Source organism: Penicillium psychrosexuale, assembly GCF_028828465.1.
Source record: "Penicillium psychrosexuale strain IBT 29551 chromosome Unknown utg000001l, whole genome shotgun sequence".
Classification (NCBI taxonomy): Eukaryota; Fungi; Ascomycota; class Eurotiomycetes; order Eurotiales; family Aspergillaceae; genus Penicillium; species Penicillium psychrosexuale.
Genome location: NW_026643186.1, coordinates 435,345 through 453,103, shown reverse-complemented (window position 1 = coordinate 453,103; position 17,759 = coordinate 435,345). Strand labels below are relative to the sequence as shown.

The 17,759-nt window shown below is 51.5% G+C and overlaps 8 protein-coding genes across 8 annotated transcripts; 4 read left to right on the top strand and 4 right to left on the bottom strand.

Moving 5' to 3' along the window:
- Positions 1–329: 329 nt before the first annotated feature.
- Positions 330–2,664, bottom strand: N7518_000155 (glutamate--tRNA ligase GUS1; the record flags this gene model as incomplete). Its single annotated transcript, XM_057181083.1, has 4 exons — positions 330–1,737; positions 1,794–1,880; positions 1,943–2,328; positions 2,404–2,664. 4 exons carry the CDS (start codon positions 2,662–2,664, stop codon positions 330–332), a joined length of 2,142 nt encoding a protein of 713 aa, XP_057046433.1.
- Positions 2,665–2,821: 157 nt separating this feature from the next.
- Positions 2,822–3,834, top strand: N7518_000154 (mitochondrial 54S ribosomal protein uL1m; the record flags this gene model as incomplete). Its single annotated transcript, XM_057181082.1, has 3 exons — positions 2,822–3,060; positions 3,125–3,689; positions 3,742–3,834. The coding sequence occupies 3 exons, from the start codon at positions 2,822–2,824 to the stop codon at positions 3,832–3,834; spliced, it is 897 nt and encodes a 298-aa protein (XP_057046432.1).
- A 171-nt stretch (positions 3,835–4,005) lies between these two features.
- N7518_000153 (COG2 family protein) lies at positions 4,006–4,940 on the bottom strand (the record flags this gene model as incomplete). Its single annotated transcript, XM_057181081.1, has 2 exons — positions 4,006–4,875; positions 4,926–4,940. 2 exons carry the CDS (start codon positions 4,938–4,940, stop codon positions 4,006–4,008), a joined length of 885 nt encoding a protein of 294 aa, XP_057046431.1.
- Positions 4,941–5,425: 485 nt separating this feature from the next.
- Positions 5,426–6,625, top strand: N7518_000152 (uncharacterized protein; the record flags this gene model as incomplete). The annotated part of the gene is made up of 1 exon (XM_057181080.1): positions 5,426–6,625. One exon carries the CDS (start codon positions 5,426–5,428, stop codon positions 6,623–6,625), a length of 1,200 nt encoding a protein of 399 aa, XP_057046430.1.
- Positions 6,626–7,085: 460 nt separating this feature from the next.
- Positions 7,086–8,316, bottom strand: N7518_000151 (NMT1/THI5 family protein; the record flags this gene model as incomplete). Its single annotated transcript, XM_057181079.1, has 4 exons — positions 7,086–7,757; positions 7,814–7,963; positions 8,020–8,191; positions 8,282–8,316. 4 exons carry the CDS (start codon positions 8,314–8,316, stop codon positions 7,086–7,088), a joined length of 1,029 nt encoding a protein of 342 aa, XP_057046429.1.
- A 927-nt stretch (positions 8,317–9,243) lies between these two features.
- N7518_000150 (glycogen [starch] synthase) lies at positions 9,244–11,723 on the bottom strand (the record flags this gene model as incomplete). Its single annotated transcript, XM_057181078.1, has 4 exons — positions 9,244–9,379; positions 9,430–9,625; positions 9,683–11,045; positions 11,115–11,723. Coding segments are annotated over 4 exons (2,304 nt in total), but the record flags the coding sequence as incomplete, so codon positions are not given.
- A 1,343-nt stretch (positions 11,724–13,066) lies between these two features.
- On the top strand, positions 13,067–14,845 carry N7518_000149 (uncharacterized protein; the record flags this gene model as incomplete). The annotated part of the gene is made up of 1 exon (XM_057181077.1): positions 13,067–14,845. The coding sequence occupies one exon, from the start codon at positions 13,067–13,069 to the stop codon at positions 14,843–14,845; it is 1,779 nt and encodes a 592-aa protein (XP_057046427.1).
- Positions 14,846–15,477: 632 nt separating this feature from the next.
- N7518_000148 (uncharacterized protein) lies at positions 15,478–15,782 on the top strand (the record flags this gene model as incomplete). The annotated part of the gene is made up of 2 exons (XM_057181076.1): positions 15,478–15,570; positions 15,621–15,782. 2 exons carry the CDS (start codon positions 15,478–15,480, stop codon positions 15,780–15,782), a joined length of 255 nt encoding a protein of 84 aa, XP_057046426.1.
- Positions 15,783–17,759: the final 1,977 nt, after the last annotated feature.

Below are 17,759 nucleotides of genomic sequence, written 5' to 3'. Positions count from 1 at the left end.
CGTTGCAGTGGACCTCGGCCACACGTGACCCTGTTCAGCCCTACACGCGCCATTACAACGATTTTCAGAAACCCCCGAGCTGCCCTCCCAGAGCGGCCATGGTATCGTCCGATGGCCCTTACCTGCATTCAAATCTCACCCGAATGCCCTAGCAAAAAAAGCCCCTGGATAATGCCACCAGGTGCCCTTTCGCCCAAGGTAGTCCTTCGTAGATGCACAGAGGATTCAGATTCATTTTACTGAACGCAAGTGGAAGCATATAAACAATCTTTCATTCTTCTCTCATGGATCACTCATAAAACATGATTCAAGCATAACTGACACAGTATCTATTTGGTCTTGCCGGAAGGAATGTTGAAGAAGACTGCAGGCTTACCAGGGAAGTAAGCACGATCCACGCGGTAGTAGCCCTTGCGGTCGAACTGAATGATATCGCTCTCCTTGAGATCAGCGACGTTGCAGTCGGCCAGACCAGCCTCACGGAACTCGGTGTGCAGGTTGAGGAAGTCCTCCAGGACGTCATCCTCACCGAGAGAATCCTTGGTCAACAGGTGGTCAAAGTCGACCAACTCGACAGGAACTAGGTCCTGTCCCTCGGTGGCAAGCCAAGTCACCTTCTTCTCGGTCTTCTTGACATCGCCAGCCATGTGCAGCTCGAGTTCAAGATCGGTAATGATGCCGGTCTCGGGGTTCGTGGTGATCTTGCGCACGATGGCATTGCCCCAGTTCATAAGAGTGATCTCCTCGTCCGGCTTGAAGAGCTTGACATCCTCCTGCTCGAGAATGATCGAGCTGCTGTAGACAACCTTCTTCATGCCGACGGCGGCGTTCTTGATGTGCTTAGGCTTTTGCTCGCTGTAAGGGGTAGCAGGGCCACCAATCACAGTGGTCTTCACAACGTTCTTGGTGAAGATCGCGGTGTGGCGTGGGGCAATAGGATCAATGTATTTCTTGTTGGTAGCCCAGATAAGACCCCAGTCGAAGTTGGTCACAGCCTTAGAGGGGCCCTGCTTAAGGATGAATTCCCGGAGAGCAGGAATGGTCATACCGCGGCGACGGATACCACGAATGGTGGGGAAGCGGGGATCATCCCAGCCCCAAACGAGACCAGTCTCGACCAGCTTGGTGAGCTTACGCTTAGAGAGGAGGGTGCGGACGAAGTTCATGCGGGCGAAATCCCACACCTGTACGTTGCGCAGCTTCATAGTATCCAGCATCCACTGGTACTGGGGGTTACGATCGCGGTACTCGATAGTACGCAGAGCGTGAGTGACACCCTCCATCGAATCAACAATAGGGCAGGCAAAGTCGTACGTCGGGTAGATCTTCCATTTGCTACCGGTGCGGTGGTGAGGTGTTGGGTTGCATCGGTAGATAACTGGGTCACGCATGGCCTTATTGGGGCAGTCGTAGGAGATCTTAGCACGGATGCACCAACGAAGACCCTCTGGGGTGCTGTTCTTCATATCCTCAAGATGCGCCAAGCTTTCCTCGGGGGAAAGATCCCGACGCTTGCTAGGCAATCCGTCCCATCTCTGGGCAGCCATGGTTTCTTTATCGGTATCATCTGCGTAGGCGTCGCCCTGTTTGATGATCTGGATACAGTAGGCGTACAACTCGTCGAAGTAGTCACTAGTGTAAGTCAACTTGTTAGGCTTGATGCCCATGAGCGCAAGGTCCTCCACGATGGCATCCTCGAACTCTTGCTTTTCGTTCGAGGGGTTGGTGTCGTCGAATCTAGTACAAGTCAGTTCAGGGTCCTTGGTTTTGTTTGCTATTTGTCTTCAACCAACCTCAGAAGCATAGTACCGTTGTACTTCTCATGCGCAAAGTAGTCGTTGAGAAGAGCGGCCTTGGCGTGACCAATGTGGAGGTATCCACTACATTAGAGCGAACCATATTAGTCTCAGACAGACCAAACAGGAATTGGGTCCCAACTCACGAAGGCTCGGGAGGGAATCGGGTAACGACACCGTTCTCGGTGTTCTTGAGCGCAATGTCGTAACTGGCGCCCTCCTTAGACTTGGCCACCTTCTTCTCCTTAGCAACTGCGTTCATGGATTCCACAGCGGCGGGAGCCCAGGGGCAAAGCTCCTCAATGAACCTAAACCAGCGGGTAAGGTTCACAAGGGATCCCTTCTTCACGGCCGCAGTGGCGACACGATTGCCTCGGATAGCACCCCAAAGGGCAATGTCGGGGGTCGACAGAGAGTATCCGACCACGAACGAGCGCATGAGGAGGTGAGTATCAAGGCGCTGAAGCACGGGATCGAGGGCCTTGAAATCCAGGATGGTCAGGGAATCCAATTGAGAGATCCACTCAGTCTCCTATTGCGAGGAATAGTGTTAGGGACATTTCGGTTCCAAAAAAAGACTCGACCGCGGGGTAGTGACTCAACTCACCACCTTGGAATCCTTGCCAGTCAGGAAAGGGAAGTGCTTAGTAAGTTCCTGGATGACATTGGCAGTACCAAAGACAGAGTTGGAACCACTAGTGAGCTGCACGATGGCCTTGTCGCCATCTTGGAGAAGAGGAGTGTCCTCATAGGTGATGTTGATCACGGGGGTGGGACGGGCCTCATTGATGGAGGTGACGATGAGAACAGCAGGCAGAGTTGCCGCCTGGTTGCCACGAGTGGCCACTTTCAACTCGTATTCAGACATGGCGCAGAAGTATAGTGTTAGGAGCAATGTGAATTTCTGGCGGGGGAGTCATTATCTACAGTCCCCGTCCGGAGCCACGTTTCTCCGACCCCGACTGCTTTCCGGCAGAAAACAATTGCTTCATCCAGCCGATCAGCTCAAATCAACGCTTGCCAACATGTCGTCCTCCGGCTCGATACTGCCCAGTGTGGCACGCGGAATCCTATCATCATGCCGGAATCCGCTGCGAAATTCATCAATCGCTCCCGTTCTCTCGACTTTCCAGCAGGTCCGAGGTCTCAAGCACAAACCGAAGAAGGGGAAAGAGCAGCCTACCAAGAGCCGCAAAGCACCCCAGGAGTTCCGGCAAGCCAACTTGCAGGATATGCCGCAGTATTCCCTGTGTGATGCTATGCGGTATGTACTGGACACAGATGCCAGCCGATAGCCGGGCCATCAATTGACACCTTCCTTTCTGCAGGTATATCCGGGCCATCGAAGTCGGTCGCGAACCCACCGTTCAAAAATACGAGCTGCACATCCGACTGCGGACAAAGCGCGATGGTCCCGTCATCCGTAACATGCTCCGATTCCCGCACGCCGTCCAGACCGAATCCCGCATCTGTGTCATCTGTCCTCCCGGTTCGAAAGCAGCCAAGGAAGCGCTTGCCGCGGGCGCCGTTCTTGTCGGTGAACAAGAAGTGTTCGACGCCGTCAAGGCAGGCACTATTGAGTTCGATCGCTGTCTCGCCCACCCGGACAGTTTGCCGGCATTGAACAAGGCCGCGCTGGGTCGTATCCTCGGTCCTCGCGGTTTGATGCCCAGTGCGAAGACTGGTACCGTTGTGGAAGATGTGGCTGCGCGAGTGGAGATGCTCCGTGGTGGTACTGTGTACAGAGAGCGTGATGCTGTTATCCGTCTGCCCATCGGGCAATTGGGCTTCTCTCCAGAACAATTGCGCGACAACATGCGCGTGACCCTTGACCAGATTAAGAAGGATGCTTCCGCACTGACCGACCGTGTCAACAAGGAGGTCTACGAGGTGGTGAGTATTTAATTGATCCTTCTTGTGGAAAATCCTCTAACAACACCATCAGGTACTGAGCTCGACAAACGGACCCGGATTCTCACTCAGCGGCGAGTTCCGCTCTGACGCCTCTCCCCCAACATCTGCCTTGGCCGGCATGTAACATACTCAATTTTCTTATATCCTTTGGCGTGTACAAATTTATTGTTTTATTAGGGAAGGATATGGTGTATCATGGTATCATTGTTGAACTAGAACTTTATAAGACGAAACGCCGACGCTATGTATGCAAGCCAGTGCCGATTGCCAATTTCCAGGAACATGCACGTTGTTTTTACAGCTTGAGGTTCTTCAGCGCGGCAACGGCACTGACATCCTCACCCATAAGCTCGTAGAGGCGCAGAACTGCCATTGTTCTAGCGTCACGTTTGCCCTGTTTACTACCTGCCGTGGCCTGCTCCAAGGCAGTTTTGAGATCCAGAAGCACTGTGGACTTGATCTTTGCGACTCGTGGTTGCTGCGCAAGCAGGAAGGGATGCTTCTCGCCGACCCGGGCAGCTATCGAGGTCAAATAGACAAATTTCTGCGCATGGCGTTCCATCCTCTTTAATGAAATTGCGGGTGTGCCATCCGCTAGCTCATAATCCTCGCTGTCTTCACTCTCCCCGCCGTACAAATCGGACTCTGTATCTGATTCGTCCGATGTGGCATGTTCTTGCGATGACTTGTCCTCAATCATCAAACGGTGTTCCAACTCCTCCACCCGATCTGCATAGTCCAGCAGGTCTTTGCCAATGTCGGCGTTCTTTCGTAGTCGCCGCTTTTCGTTCAACAGCTCTTCCACTTCCTGGCGTCGGGCCTCGACCTTGTCCCGTATAGCCTTGACGTCGCGCTGGAAAGAAAGTACGCCGACTTTTACACCTTCGACTTTCTCCTCTCCCCCGCGGAGCGCGCTGCCCAACGAGAGAAAGTCCTGGTAGTTCTCATTGACGAGATCCAACAGCTCCTTGTTCAAGAACTGCTCTAGTCCCCGCAATTCCTGTCGCAGATCCTCGAGGCTCTGATGTCGGTTTGTCAATGATGAGAGGAAATTGGCCGGATCGAAGTCAGGGGCGAGGAATGAGGTGCGAGATAGCGGTTCCGGGAAGGGGAGACCTGATGGGTCTTCATCGAAGTCGGAGGAGGACCCGTCGGAGTCGCCGAACTATAGGTCGGTTAGACGAGGTACCAATTCGAGTCACATGGGGTTCATACTTGGAACCGATTCATGGTGCGTTCCGGGCAGAGCGTGGGCAATGATAAGGGAACACTTGGAAACGTGGTGGTGTCTATGTCTCGATATAGCTTGCATGCCTGCTGAGGCTAACATCTTCATGTTTGGAAAATCCATTATCAGTTTGGCTTTGTGGCCCAGTGGTTAAGGCATCCCGCTCGTATCATTATGGTGCAAACGGGGGGTCCCGCGTTCGACTCGCGGCAGAGCCATCCTATTTTTGGCTTTTTTTGCAAGTGTACCTGAGGTGCCTGAACCACATTGACAGCTTTGGTGGTCATCAGGGAAGCTGTCCACCCCTCGGATGATTTACATCAGACAAAACACTCAACGCATGTCGGTGAATATGCATTGCGCATCCGACGTGGATACATGCGAAACCTAACCCTCTCAAAGCCCTGTCCCCTCCCAGAGCGGGGTCAGTGTCTGCGCTGTCTCCTGCATTACACGTAGCTGTGCGCTACCGCAACTGGTACAGAAGATGGAGTCGGAGACATTGCCCGCTACAAGGCCTTCGTCTTCCCTACCTCGACAAGGATGGCCCCGACTACGATCCCTATCCCATGCTTCTCAAGTCGTGCCCGCCACCGACCCCTCACACCAGACAAACCAACGATACCAGTCCATCGCGGAAGACCCCACCGCTGCATATCGTGCTACGGCTTTGCGCCAACTGAACGGTTCCCCAAGGCCTGCATCCCGTCCTATCCGAGTCGATAATCCCTCTGCCCGGCGCTTGTCGACACCTGATAGAGGTCCGGTGCTAGTCAGGGCGTATTCGGGCGATGCGCAGAATAGATCTACACGACGGTCTACTATGCCCTCGCGTCGGTTCCTCTCATTTTCCAGCTCGAGGAGCTCGCCTCCCACGCGCCCGTCCCACTCTGATGTCATATTCCCGACGGATAAGGACTTCAGTATTGAGAGTATACTGCAGGCCATCGAGCCTGATATCCGCGGCACTCTGGACTCCATTGCTGAGATCTGTGGGCGAAGCAAGCTGAGTCTTTCTAATGAGTACGGGAGTCATATCGCGCCTTTGGGTGAGATTTGTGCTCCGTCGAGTGCGCTGGGACCGGTCGAGGAGGCCGGGCCGAGTGAGGAACGACGTGCCGATGACAGCAATGCGGTCATTGTTGATGAGGATGCTAGTCCGGTTGATTCAGCTCAGGAAATGCATCCATTCTCCTTTCATCGGTATCTAGAAAACCTGCGGCATACTGCGTCTATGCAGGAACAGAGTACACTTGACCAAATAACCCAGCAGCCCCATTCTCCATTTTCTCCGGGCATGGACTCCGCGGCGGAAACTGTTGTGCCTATCGCCCCGGTCATACAATCGACCCCTTTCACGCGCGAATTTGCATCAAGACCCAAGCATAACGGACGTGATCTACTCGCAAAGAATGCTGCTGCTGGCAGTGGCGAACAGCAGTCATATCAGATGGCGACACCGGCTGTCGTCTCAGAGATTCATCTAGAGGCGATTGCAAATGATGGATCCTCCGAATCCAATATTCTCCCACAGCCCGCTTTCGGCGGGGAAAGCTCGGGTCCGGAAATCATCCAATCCCTCATTGGGTGGCTGAAGTGGGCTGCCACTATTGGGCCGGAATCCAGTCCTGCTTTGCAGTCCGCGGAGAGCCGGCTGCGAGCTATGCTTGATCGATCAGGCAATTAGGGTCTCCACTGTGCCTTGATCACGACTCATGTTATGAGACATGATAATGACTTTGATGTTAACGATCTTGCAAACAAGATTCACGATACTATAGACGCATCTCAATATGATTTTGTTTCCAACAGGTTATATTCGAAATGTCGTTTTGTAGACTTTTGGTAGCATACTACTGGGTATTTCGTTCTGAAATTTGCCTAGAAATCATGCTTGGGAAGATCAAAAGAAATATATCCAAATTATTAACCTCCTACGTCATCAAGAGATGTCCGCAGCAGGATGCCAATTATTGTTCCCAGGTGTACTCTACGTCCGCAGAATGACTAGATTTTCGCCACATCATTTACAGCAAAAGTGATACCAATATAGCGAGTTTCAATTTGACTCAAGTAATGGAGGCTAAAGAGTGAAGCCTAGGACAAACATCTCCAAGGAGTGCCATCATTAAAAGCCCAAGGCAAAGCTAAGCGGAAGCCTTAACCTCAAGACGCTTGAAACCACCATCAGCAGCAACCTCCTGCTGAAGGGCAGCCATGCGCTTCTGATCACCAATAGGATCAGTAGAGTCAGCATCCAGACTCCAAGAAAGGAACTTATTGGTATAGTTCGCGACGAAGTCCGCGTCCAAAATCCCAAGTCTCTTTCCATAGTTCGTAACCTTAGTCCAGTCCCGCTGAACATTCTTCAGATCACGCGAGAAGTAAGCAAACGACCGCTCAAAGATCTTGCGGTTGACATCCGTGCCCATGATCGGCTTGACGTCAATGTACTCGGCGTACGCCGCCGCAGGATCAGCGAGGACGTCGTCCGTGGCGCGCTTGACGGCGCGCATGAACGCAGCCACCTTCTCCGGGTTTGCGGCGATGAAGGCGTCGTTCGCGATGTACAGGATCGAGCAGAAGCAGCAGCAGCCCAGCTCGGCGAGCTGGTCGATGCGCAGCATCTGGACGTCGCTGCGGGGTCGGTTCTGGCCGGCGAGCCATTCTTCCAGCTCGACCATCTGCACGTTCTCGAGACCGATGCCGGCGTCGATGGTGCCTTGGATGATGGCTTTAGTTATGTTCATTCCGCACCGCACGGCTGTGTAGTCGTCGGCGGTCATGCCGTAGTACTTGGTGAGTTCGTCGATTTGGATCTGGGGTTGGTTGTTAGGGCATGTTTGGGATTGAGTGTGATGGAGGGAATTCATACCTTGCCGAACTCGCCGACGTATCCGATTCGCTTGCCTTTCAGCGAGCGGAAGTCCTCGGTGATCCCGCTGGACTTCAGGTACACGACTCCGGTGAAGGGCTCGTCGAGGAGGGAGCCGATGGAGGTCACGGGGAAGTTGCGGGCCTTGGCCTGGAGGGGTATTAGTATGGTTGGAGTGATTGTCATGTCGGGGAAAGTATACGAACCGCCAGGGTGTGAATCATGGCCTTGAAGCCCATGTCGACCTTGCCGCTTCCGACGATCTCGGTGACGTCGGAGGGGTCATTAGGCTCGAGCAGAGCGACCTTGAGACCTTCATCCTTGAAGTAGCCTCTGGCCTGGGCGAGGTAGAGGGGGGCGTGGTACGGGGTCGCGTGCCTTTAAGAAAAAAACAATTTAGCCAAGTAGAACTACAAGATCGAGCACGGGAAGCCCGGAAGCTCGGATTCTGGAACAATGTCAGCGTACCAGTTGGTCAAGAAAGTGATCTTGTCGGTAGACATGATGGCAGAAAAATCAAGCTATTGAAATACTTCAATTGGGTCAGCATGCCACGAGAGAACGCATCCAGCTCTACTCTACCCATGCTATTCTCCATTCAATCTATGTATTCAATTGAACGGAAAACAGCAGTGTGAGCAGAGCCAGACACAAAACACAAAACAGGGGAACAATCAAAGTCACGCATGTCCTTTCGCTAGTATTGTCTAGATCAAGTTTTGACAGTATAATCTCAGAACAGCCAGCCAGTCGATATGGGAAAAAGAAACCTAACACACTCCAGGAGACTAGAGTAGGTTTATAGTTCTCCCCAATCGACCGGCTGGACCGAACACCTGTCATGCGAGGGCAACGACTGTTATACGAACAAATACCTTGATCCATCTCTTCATCGTAGCGAGGACAAAGTCCTGCGACCCAACGGGGTCCTGGACGTGCGCGGCTCCATTGGAGAGTCGTACCGATGGTAGACGTGAGTCGAGTTGGATTGAAGTTGGATTGGAGTTGAGTGTAGGAATGAGGGAAGAAGATGGAGGGGCAGGAGGGGTAGAAATACCACGCAGAAATACGATGAATCATACGAAGTACTTCGCTAAAGGCTGGGGCCAGAATAATCGACTGTGATTGATCAAGTTCCTAACTCTATACTCCGTACGGAGTATTCACGCCGGGTTAGGATGCAATAGGATGCAAGTGTCAAGTGGATAGAGTCGGAGTTCATCCCTCCGGATTACAACGGATATCCTCGCAACGTATAACTTCCATGTGATTCAGTTTAATTAAAGAACAAACATAGGCTTCAGATGCACTGCTAGGAAAAGATCATATAAAGCAGAGTGATTAAACAAGTACAGATGACGTCACGAGCAGAGTGTCCACTCGAAGGGCCAATTGTGAGGTTGACAGCTAAGCGACAGGGTTCCAACACCCTAGTCTGTCCGATATCCGGCGTCGGACCCTTCGCGGCCGTTGACCGATATACTGTCTAGTGGGGATGATGAGCGTTCGGCCATCTTGCGGGTTCGCAGTGTGAGGGGGAAGTGCTCTTCGGGCTCTTCCTCTTCACTATGGAATGTATTAGTATTTGACAACATCAATCATACGATGGAACTTACGGCAATTTCCAAGCAATATAATCCTCAGTGCTCAATCCCTCGTGGCCTTCCTGCAGAGAGGCAAAGTCACCGGGAGTCATCATTCCGGAGCGATCCCGGGGAGATCCAGGAACCGAAAGCGGGCGGGAGAGCTTCTGCTCCGTTCCTCCAATGATATCGAAGTAGTCCTCTTGGCCCTCGAAGGAGGAGGGATAAGCTATAAAAAAAGAATTAATCATCGTCGCAGGGAAAATACAATAGGACTGTAACATACCTCTTCGCAATGCCAGCTGACGAGCCTTGACATATTCCAAGCCCATTCTTTTCCAGTCGAGCAGATCGCTCAGGCGCTCCGTACGGTTACGCTGGTTAATGCGCTGGCGACGACTCTTCTCCGTGAAGTTGAACATAAACTCGGTCAGTTGGTTGACCGAGTCGTCAACGCCCTTGGAGCGACGGTCGACAATGTAAATTCCGTAATCGGACGAGTTTTCAATCAATTCCTCCATATAGCAACCGAATCCAGACAGGTTGGTGGTGATGCTAGGCACACCCATCACGGTACATTCGGCCGGTGTGTATCCCCACGGCTCGTAGTAGGATGGGAAGACACCCAGATGGGTTCCGCGAACGAAGTCGTCGTAATCAAGCGGCAATACGGGGTTGGCAGAGTTGAGGAATTCGGGGTGGAAAACGACCTTCACACGGTCGGAGGAGTGGTTGAACAGCTGAACGCGACGCAGCTGGTTCAGGATTGGGTCCTCGTGGTCATTGACCATGTTGTGGGTGACGATAGGGGGCAGACCGGTGCGCTTCATGCCGAACAGGCGACGGCGGAGCATCACACGATCTTGACTGGTGATGAGATCTTTCTCGTCGGGCATGTTGTCGCCCTCCTTCCAGGAAAGGCAGCGCTCATACATGCGCTTGCCGATCCCCTTCTCGATGTTCTCGACGGTGTCGCGCAGAGACTTGACGACGGCCTGTCCCTTGAGCGCTTCCACTGTCAACGAAGAGGTCTGCGCGGGCATAATAATGAACGCGACGACAGTCATCGTTGACCCAGCGGCCTTCAGTCGATGATTGAGGCGGGCCAGCCCCTCAATGAACATATCGACACCCTTGTTGCGGTATTCGTAACGACCGGCAGTGAAGAGATATAGAGTATTATCCAGGTCGAAGTCGTTGTGGCCGTAGAAATGGCCACGGACGAAATCGTTGATCTTCTCCTTGGCCTGGGAGTGCAAGTTCTGGAACTCGTGCATGGCAGAGAATTTCTTGACATTCAGACCATTAGGCAGCACACCATCGGGTTTGCGCTTCAGCAGGTGCTCACTCTCAAATGCAGTGATGTGCGACACAGTGGTGAAGACATCACAGGCATGAGTAGCAGCGCGCTCAATGCAGTAGCGGTGGTAGATTCCTCGCTTCCCGGCCTCCGCATCCACATCGAAGTACTGGAGGTTATTATAGAAATCAACCGAGCCAGCACAGAGGTAACGACCCAATAATGTCGCGTGGGTGGTGAAGACGGTTGTGAGGTCCATGTGCCGCTTCTTGGTCAGTGGCAGAGCGACACCAGCCAACCATTCATGGAAATGGGCGATGACTGCCCGGCGACGGTCATGAGCAATGTACTACAGCGAGAGCATGGTCAGTCATGCACTTTTGCCATCTCCAACGTGGACAAGATTGCTGGTACGTACCTCTCCCAAGAACCAAGCGACCAAGTATCCAAAAACGATGGCCTCATTGGTCTCATTATCACCAGCGGGAGACGGGATGGCCGAGGTGTTCCAAAGATCACCCTTCCACTCGTCCAGCCACCTATAGCCAGTCCCCGTATCAATGAGGAGAACTCGGGGAGCACCCTCGATGAGCCAGCGACCGTAGACGATGTCAATGCCGCGCTCCTTCATGGACTGAATCGTGTCCCGCATGGCCGGGTTGGACGGCGAGAGCTCTTCCACCTCCACAGCAGCCGAAGCCCTGTTGAGAGGGCCGATCATGGTGTACCGCTCGCCATACTCAGCGGTGGTCACAGGCGCTTTGGACTTGAGGACCGAGTAGATCCCGCCTACTCGGTTCGCCACTTCAGTAGCCACCTCGAAGAGCATGTGATTGCGCACATCACGCTTGATGGGTTCACCATTTTCCTCCATTGTGCTCAAGGCCACAGAAATCACAGAAACACAGAAAAGCGAAAGAAAAATGAGACGCGAGGATGGGGGAGGGTTGGACGCAACAACCTTGGAAGAGCTCTCGGTCTGTGCGGGGAGAAGTGGACCTTTTGCCTTGGGCTCTTCTGGGGGAGGCTGGGGAGGAGTAGGGGGGCAATGTCGATCGAACTGAAGATGATGAGGCGAAAGAGATATATTTTAGAGCAGACACAGCAGCACACGGAGTACAACAATTCCCGTTCCTCGTTCCGGTCAAGAGTTTTTCTCCGGACTGGCTGACGGGTGTGACCACAGGACTTTTTGCCGCGAAGAAGTCTCTGTTTAGGGGAAATCCCACCCGAGACTGAGGAAAAGGGCGTATGATGTGCTCAGGAGATTTTATATTAATCTAATGTCTATCCATGGATACAGGTCTCTCTGCTTGGTATGTAACAGTCGTAGCAGTACCCAAGTGGCATCGCCATCGCCCCACGCCGTGTACTCGCCTCTCTCTCCGTTCTATCCCCGATATTCCCCTTTCTCCTAGGTTTCGCCCGGTTTTTCCGATTATTGGGCACCTGACCTGCATTTATTCGCCTTCAATCCCCGTCTCCAAAGCTCAGGGCCAATCCAATTGCAGTTTCTCGTCGGGTCTGGGGAAAGCTGGAGCCATGATGTCATCTCACATTCTACTCCACTGAACGGCGTCGGAGGGACCCGCCGGAGCTTGATCTTCTACAAATCGCCGACCAAGACGGCCACGAATGGCTTGAAATGGCTTCAACCATCTGCAGTTATTGGAGGGGATGACGCGCGGACCATGTTGGAGGGGATGATCGTCTTGGCAGTTATCCAATTCCCTCATTGGCGTTGAGATATGCCTATACCGTACGACATGGCAGATGCAAACTACTTTTTTTGTACAACACTGTGTTCCTTGTCTCTACCTAGGTTGCCCCCTGCCTGGTCGGAGGGGAATATCTCCGAGATCCTGCAATGTTTGACCTACCTCAAGTATACTTCCACCGGGGCAGTACCAGACAACCATGTCCAAGATGTCTACGGATAGATTCTGCAAAAGGACCCCGAGATGATGAAGCCGCTTTCTTTTACCCTGCTAGCTGCCTACATAGGTAGGTAGTACAGCAGTTGACTCATCAAAGTAGAGACACTTGGGAACAAAGAGCCCATCGTTGACAGAATCATCAACAAAGAACCTCAAAAGTCGCAGACCTCTGTTTGTTCCCATCCTCATTGTAACTGAGATAGAGTCCAGTCCTCATACCTGTAGACAATGTTGTGTTACTTGCTCGAAATGCATCAACTGAAAGGCCTATTGATGTCGATCTCGGAGATACCAGTATACCAGTCCAGAGAAATATAAAAAGCTGAGCTAGATGAGACCTGAAGAAAGACAGCTTCTGCATCCTCCCGTCCTTCAGCATCTCTCTCTTCTGATCAACCCGAATTGCGATCTTCGATCACCGGTCTCATTAGGCATGTCTGAGAAGAAGGCGCGCAAGCGGGCCAAGATCAAGCGTTGGTTGAGAAGTTGGGTATTCACTCCGCTGGGTAAGGTGAGGATCAAGTTGATCAACAAGACTGAGCGGAAGCGCTGTCGAAGTATCCCGGACCGTGAGCTCAATTGGATCGTTACTGGGTCTCACGCTGATCGATATCCGTCTCGCTTTTATCGGGGCCGCAATGGTCGCCAGTTATCGAACCCAGCGAGGAAGAGGTTCCTGCTTGAGACTGAGGATAACCTATCTCTGGTAGAGCTGGTATTTCCTATGTCCACACGGTCAGAGAGTTCACAATACCAGCCTTCTAGACCTGACTTTTGTGTGGCCAACGGCCCTGTGGTTGACAGAGTCGAACTTGCTGTGACTACCGTCCAATCTGATTATCTTCATGATCCCCGTGGAAGCTGGCGAGGGGGTGAACATTCTGTGCTGGGAATCATGAATCCGGACTTGGCTGAATTGAGTAGTGATGGTGAAAGGTCTGAGTCGGGCCCCGTTTGTGTATTTGAGGTTGGTAGAAATGTGTACGAGCTTTCCGCAGTTAAGGTAATGAGCCCAAACTTACCTGCAGAGTTAAGTGGTGGAAATCAATCTGGGCAGTCACCTTCCCTTTATGCCGAGTCTGACGGTGAGATGGCCAATTTCTCTGTGGTTGAAGAGCTGCCTCCTCAGCTTCCCGATTTGTATTTCATCCATCAACCCAACCCACCATTATGCTGTCTCATCAGCTCAGCTCTTCAGAACTTGCTCTCACCAGTCCTTTTGGAGAACGGTATCTGCTCCTGTGCAAAATTCTCACACAGTATTGAGCCATCGATTCAACATTTGTCCTCAGATATGTCACGGTCATCCATCAAGAGGGCCAAGCCCCGGATGACCACCGCAGAAGTCCTCATTCGCTATGCAAAGAGAAGACGAGATGCCATCATAAACAATAGGTACATCTCACCATATGCTCCTTTACAACCACGACCACTCCGAATTCGGAAAGATAATAATGTCACCAGCGAACCGCAGCATGATGTCCTGCCCGCCATTCCCGTGGAGACATCTCATGAGGTGACAGCACCAGTGCATCGTCCACGATACAGTCTCCGCCGTAAGATTTTTCACGGCGCATTACCTCCTCTACCTCCTTCGGCACCTACCTCCCTTCCATTCAGTGGTCCATCCATTCCATCTTCTTCGTCTGAACCAGCAAGACTTAGCTCTCAGGCCCTCGGCATCTCATCCACTCCTGCATCTTCATCTCGACCAGCAACCAATGGTCTTCCACAGTACCCTGACCGGCGAACATCGATGTGCGGTGGCTGCCTAGAGGGACGACACCGTCCTCTCCACAGCCATCCATATCATCGGCATGGCGACAACAACCCGCAATCTGGAAATCCCCCGCTGCCATACCCACTTAGCCCGCGGGAACTACTAAACCGTCTCCCACCTGGAATTGATTATGTTCCACCTTCGCTCATGGCTGGCCCGCAGTGCCGGCACTGCACGACCCGTCGATCTGGGATCGGTTCTCCCCCAGGGTTGGTTGGTCCTCGGGCGTTGAATCGTGTCTCCGTCTCTCTCTCAGACACCGCACCTGACTCGCCTTGGCTTGGCCCTGTAGGCGCCATGGCGTTCTATTCTGACTCTGAGGAGGACTTGCCTTTGCCCGTCGAGTCTGATCACATCGAGAGTGTTGGTCCATCTGGCTTTGAAATGTGTCTAATTGCGGGATCGGCTGCTCAAAGTCGTAGATACCGTTGAGGGACAAGTTGGTGCCGACATTCAATGAGGGTCGATCTGGAATACCCGCTTCCTCTTGTTATGTTTCCCTAAGTTGGTCTTCATTTATTTCTCATGGCTGTGTCAATCTCTTGTCGGACTCTTGGTTATGTGAGAATCAATCTTTCGGGCATAAGAACCATCAAAAATCATAAAATAAATGATAATTCCATATCGAATGTATCCTTTTACTTATTCTTTTTGGATGTTGCTGCCAGACAACGAAAAAGGAACGTATACAACGTAGCCCTAGTATGAAAACGGTCGCATATATATTCCACGCAACGAACAAAACTTGAAATTTACCTCACCACAATTCTTTAATAATATCATTAACTAATCGTTCTCTCGGTCTATTACCTTCCATTGAATATCCAGACCCAGTTCCAAGGCAGTTGAGCTAAGATCTTGGTACTCCAACTGCCATGAAGTCATACTCCCCACTATGAGTTCAGAATGTTGTCACGGCCGAACACATCGAAAACCAAGTAACTATAAGTAGAACTATTAAAGACTCTTCTTTCAATAACTACACAACCAAAAAGAAAAAAGAAACCAAATCTACACAAAATTACATTTCACATTTTCTTCCTCTCCCCCCAAAATCAACCAAAATGGTCCGCGGCGCAGAATACGACAACGGTGTCCCCCAGAGCGACAACCCTATTGAGAACGGTCCCAACAAGGCCCACGGAATCGGCAGTGAGGTGAGTTGCGCTACAAGTAACTCCAATTGAATTTTACTAACATTCCACAGCCCGCAGACCTGAGCCGCTCCCACAAGGCTGCCCCTTTGCCAGAGCAGACTGGCTCCGGCCGTGAAGTTCACCCTGGATTGCCTACCGCTGGATCGGCGCATCCCCAAGGTGGTGCTGCGAAGCCTGTTTCCCTTGATGAGAAGAACACTGCTGGGAAATAAGTGCGGTGATGTTATAATATGCGGATGGCGATGACCCTGTATGAGTATGATATTCTTTGGTGTTTTTGATGTTTTGCATACAACATACATACCGGATAATACCTGGCACTCGAGACCTTTCCCTTTCCGTTTTAGCGCTCACCTCTTGCCGCTTTTTGATCACTGAGTAAAAATGAGCACGTCCCTGAGTACCCTGACTTGATCACGGGCAATTATATAATCAACGTAATCTGCTCACTGAGCATCACCTGATCATCCCCCGAGCACCCTGATCCACTCACTGATCATCATCTGAGCATCCTGATTTGCTCACTGAGTGCTCACTGAGTGTACGGCTGAGCGGCCTGAGTAAGCTACATCACTAAAATGCGACACGCTAATCCCATCACGTGCAACCCTTTCCATTTAGATCGCCCATCAAAAAAGGACTGGCGCAGTCAACGTGACCGTTCATCCTAGCGGTCTCGACCCTATCCAAGTAAAAACCTCGCAGCGGGGCTATTCAATTGTCCCATCATTTTCCCATTTCAGCCTATGCTCCTGGGAATACCCTCGGAATACTTCGCTTACCAGCCCGGCGATCCCCTAATCGGGCTTTGGACTACTACCAGGGCGAGGGCGAGTGGACGGATTTCCTTGATTAGAGCCCTTCCCTGTATCAAGACAACTAGAGTAATCAGTGTTTAGCAGGTATGACGATGAACTACTTCTCTCGCTAATGAGCGTGTAAGTCGAAGGCGTTTCTGAGCGTATAACGTCATGTCTTTCGCGCTATTTCTAAGTAGGTCGTAAACCGAAGACAAACCATCAACAGTAACGCAGGCTCCCAGGAGCTCATCGGTATTATTAGGGTTCTAAAGGTCCATAGCTATTCCGTTCTAATCCTAGGAATTCTAAGCCTCGCCCGTTTGGCCTAGCATTTCTGCCTAAAGTGATGCCATTTCAAAGGGGAATACATATGCCTAGTCACTTACTCCGAAAACAATGGTCTTCATCATTCCTCTGCATCCGAGTTACTTAACCAAAATAAAAAGACTGCTTTTGAATATATCACAGTCAGTTCAGCCTTCATTCACTCGTTGTTCTGCATCAACTGACCAGTACTCTGGATTGGCATTTCTTTTGCTTACGATAGTCGAATCGATCAACATTATCAGCCTCCACGCCCACGCAAAATCTGGAAGCTACCAAAAGTACAACCGAGGCTTTAACAACAGGACTGTGCCATCGGTTGAACCTTCGCTGACATTGCTTCAGGGAGACTGTCATCAGCATTGGATCAATCGGAAGCTAGCAAGCTCGGTCATGGATCTCAACATCATCTTTGGTTGGCAATCTGGAGCAACGGGGATGCAGTGTTAGATTTCGGGACACTTTCAGAGAATGGACTGAACACTCGGCCAGCGATACTATGCACGAACCGGACTGAGATCGTCTTGATTTCTTTTGGGACATAGAAGTGCGACTATTGACAGAGCGACTGCACACGTTTGAAAATACCACATATACGACGATAGAACTCTCTGCGTCGTATGTAAAGTTCGGAGCTCTCAACGTTACAATACTCGGCTAACTGAATCACTATACTAGACATGCTATTTTTCTCACCTCTAAGAGCATCTTCGATAAAGAGGGAAACGCAGAATTGACCACGGAATTGAAATATTGTTAGCAGTTGTTGAAACAAACAAGTGGCGATATATAATTCAGGACAGGCGGCTGGCACTCCAGCGCATCACTCATGAGGCCGAAGGTCAGGCCATAGGGGTACAACAATCCCGAGATGTTTTGCAAGGACAAAAGTCCTTCCTTGAGACCTTGGGAGGGGCCATATCCGTACTTGAGGTCCCCCCGCCCCAAAAATATTTTACTTGCCTATATTCATCTCTTCTTCTTCCCAGACACAGGGGCATTTTAGGTCTTGTGATCTTCAGTCGAGTGAGACCTACGGACGCTTGCCCCTCCCACATTATAGGT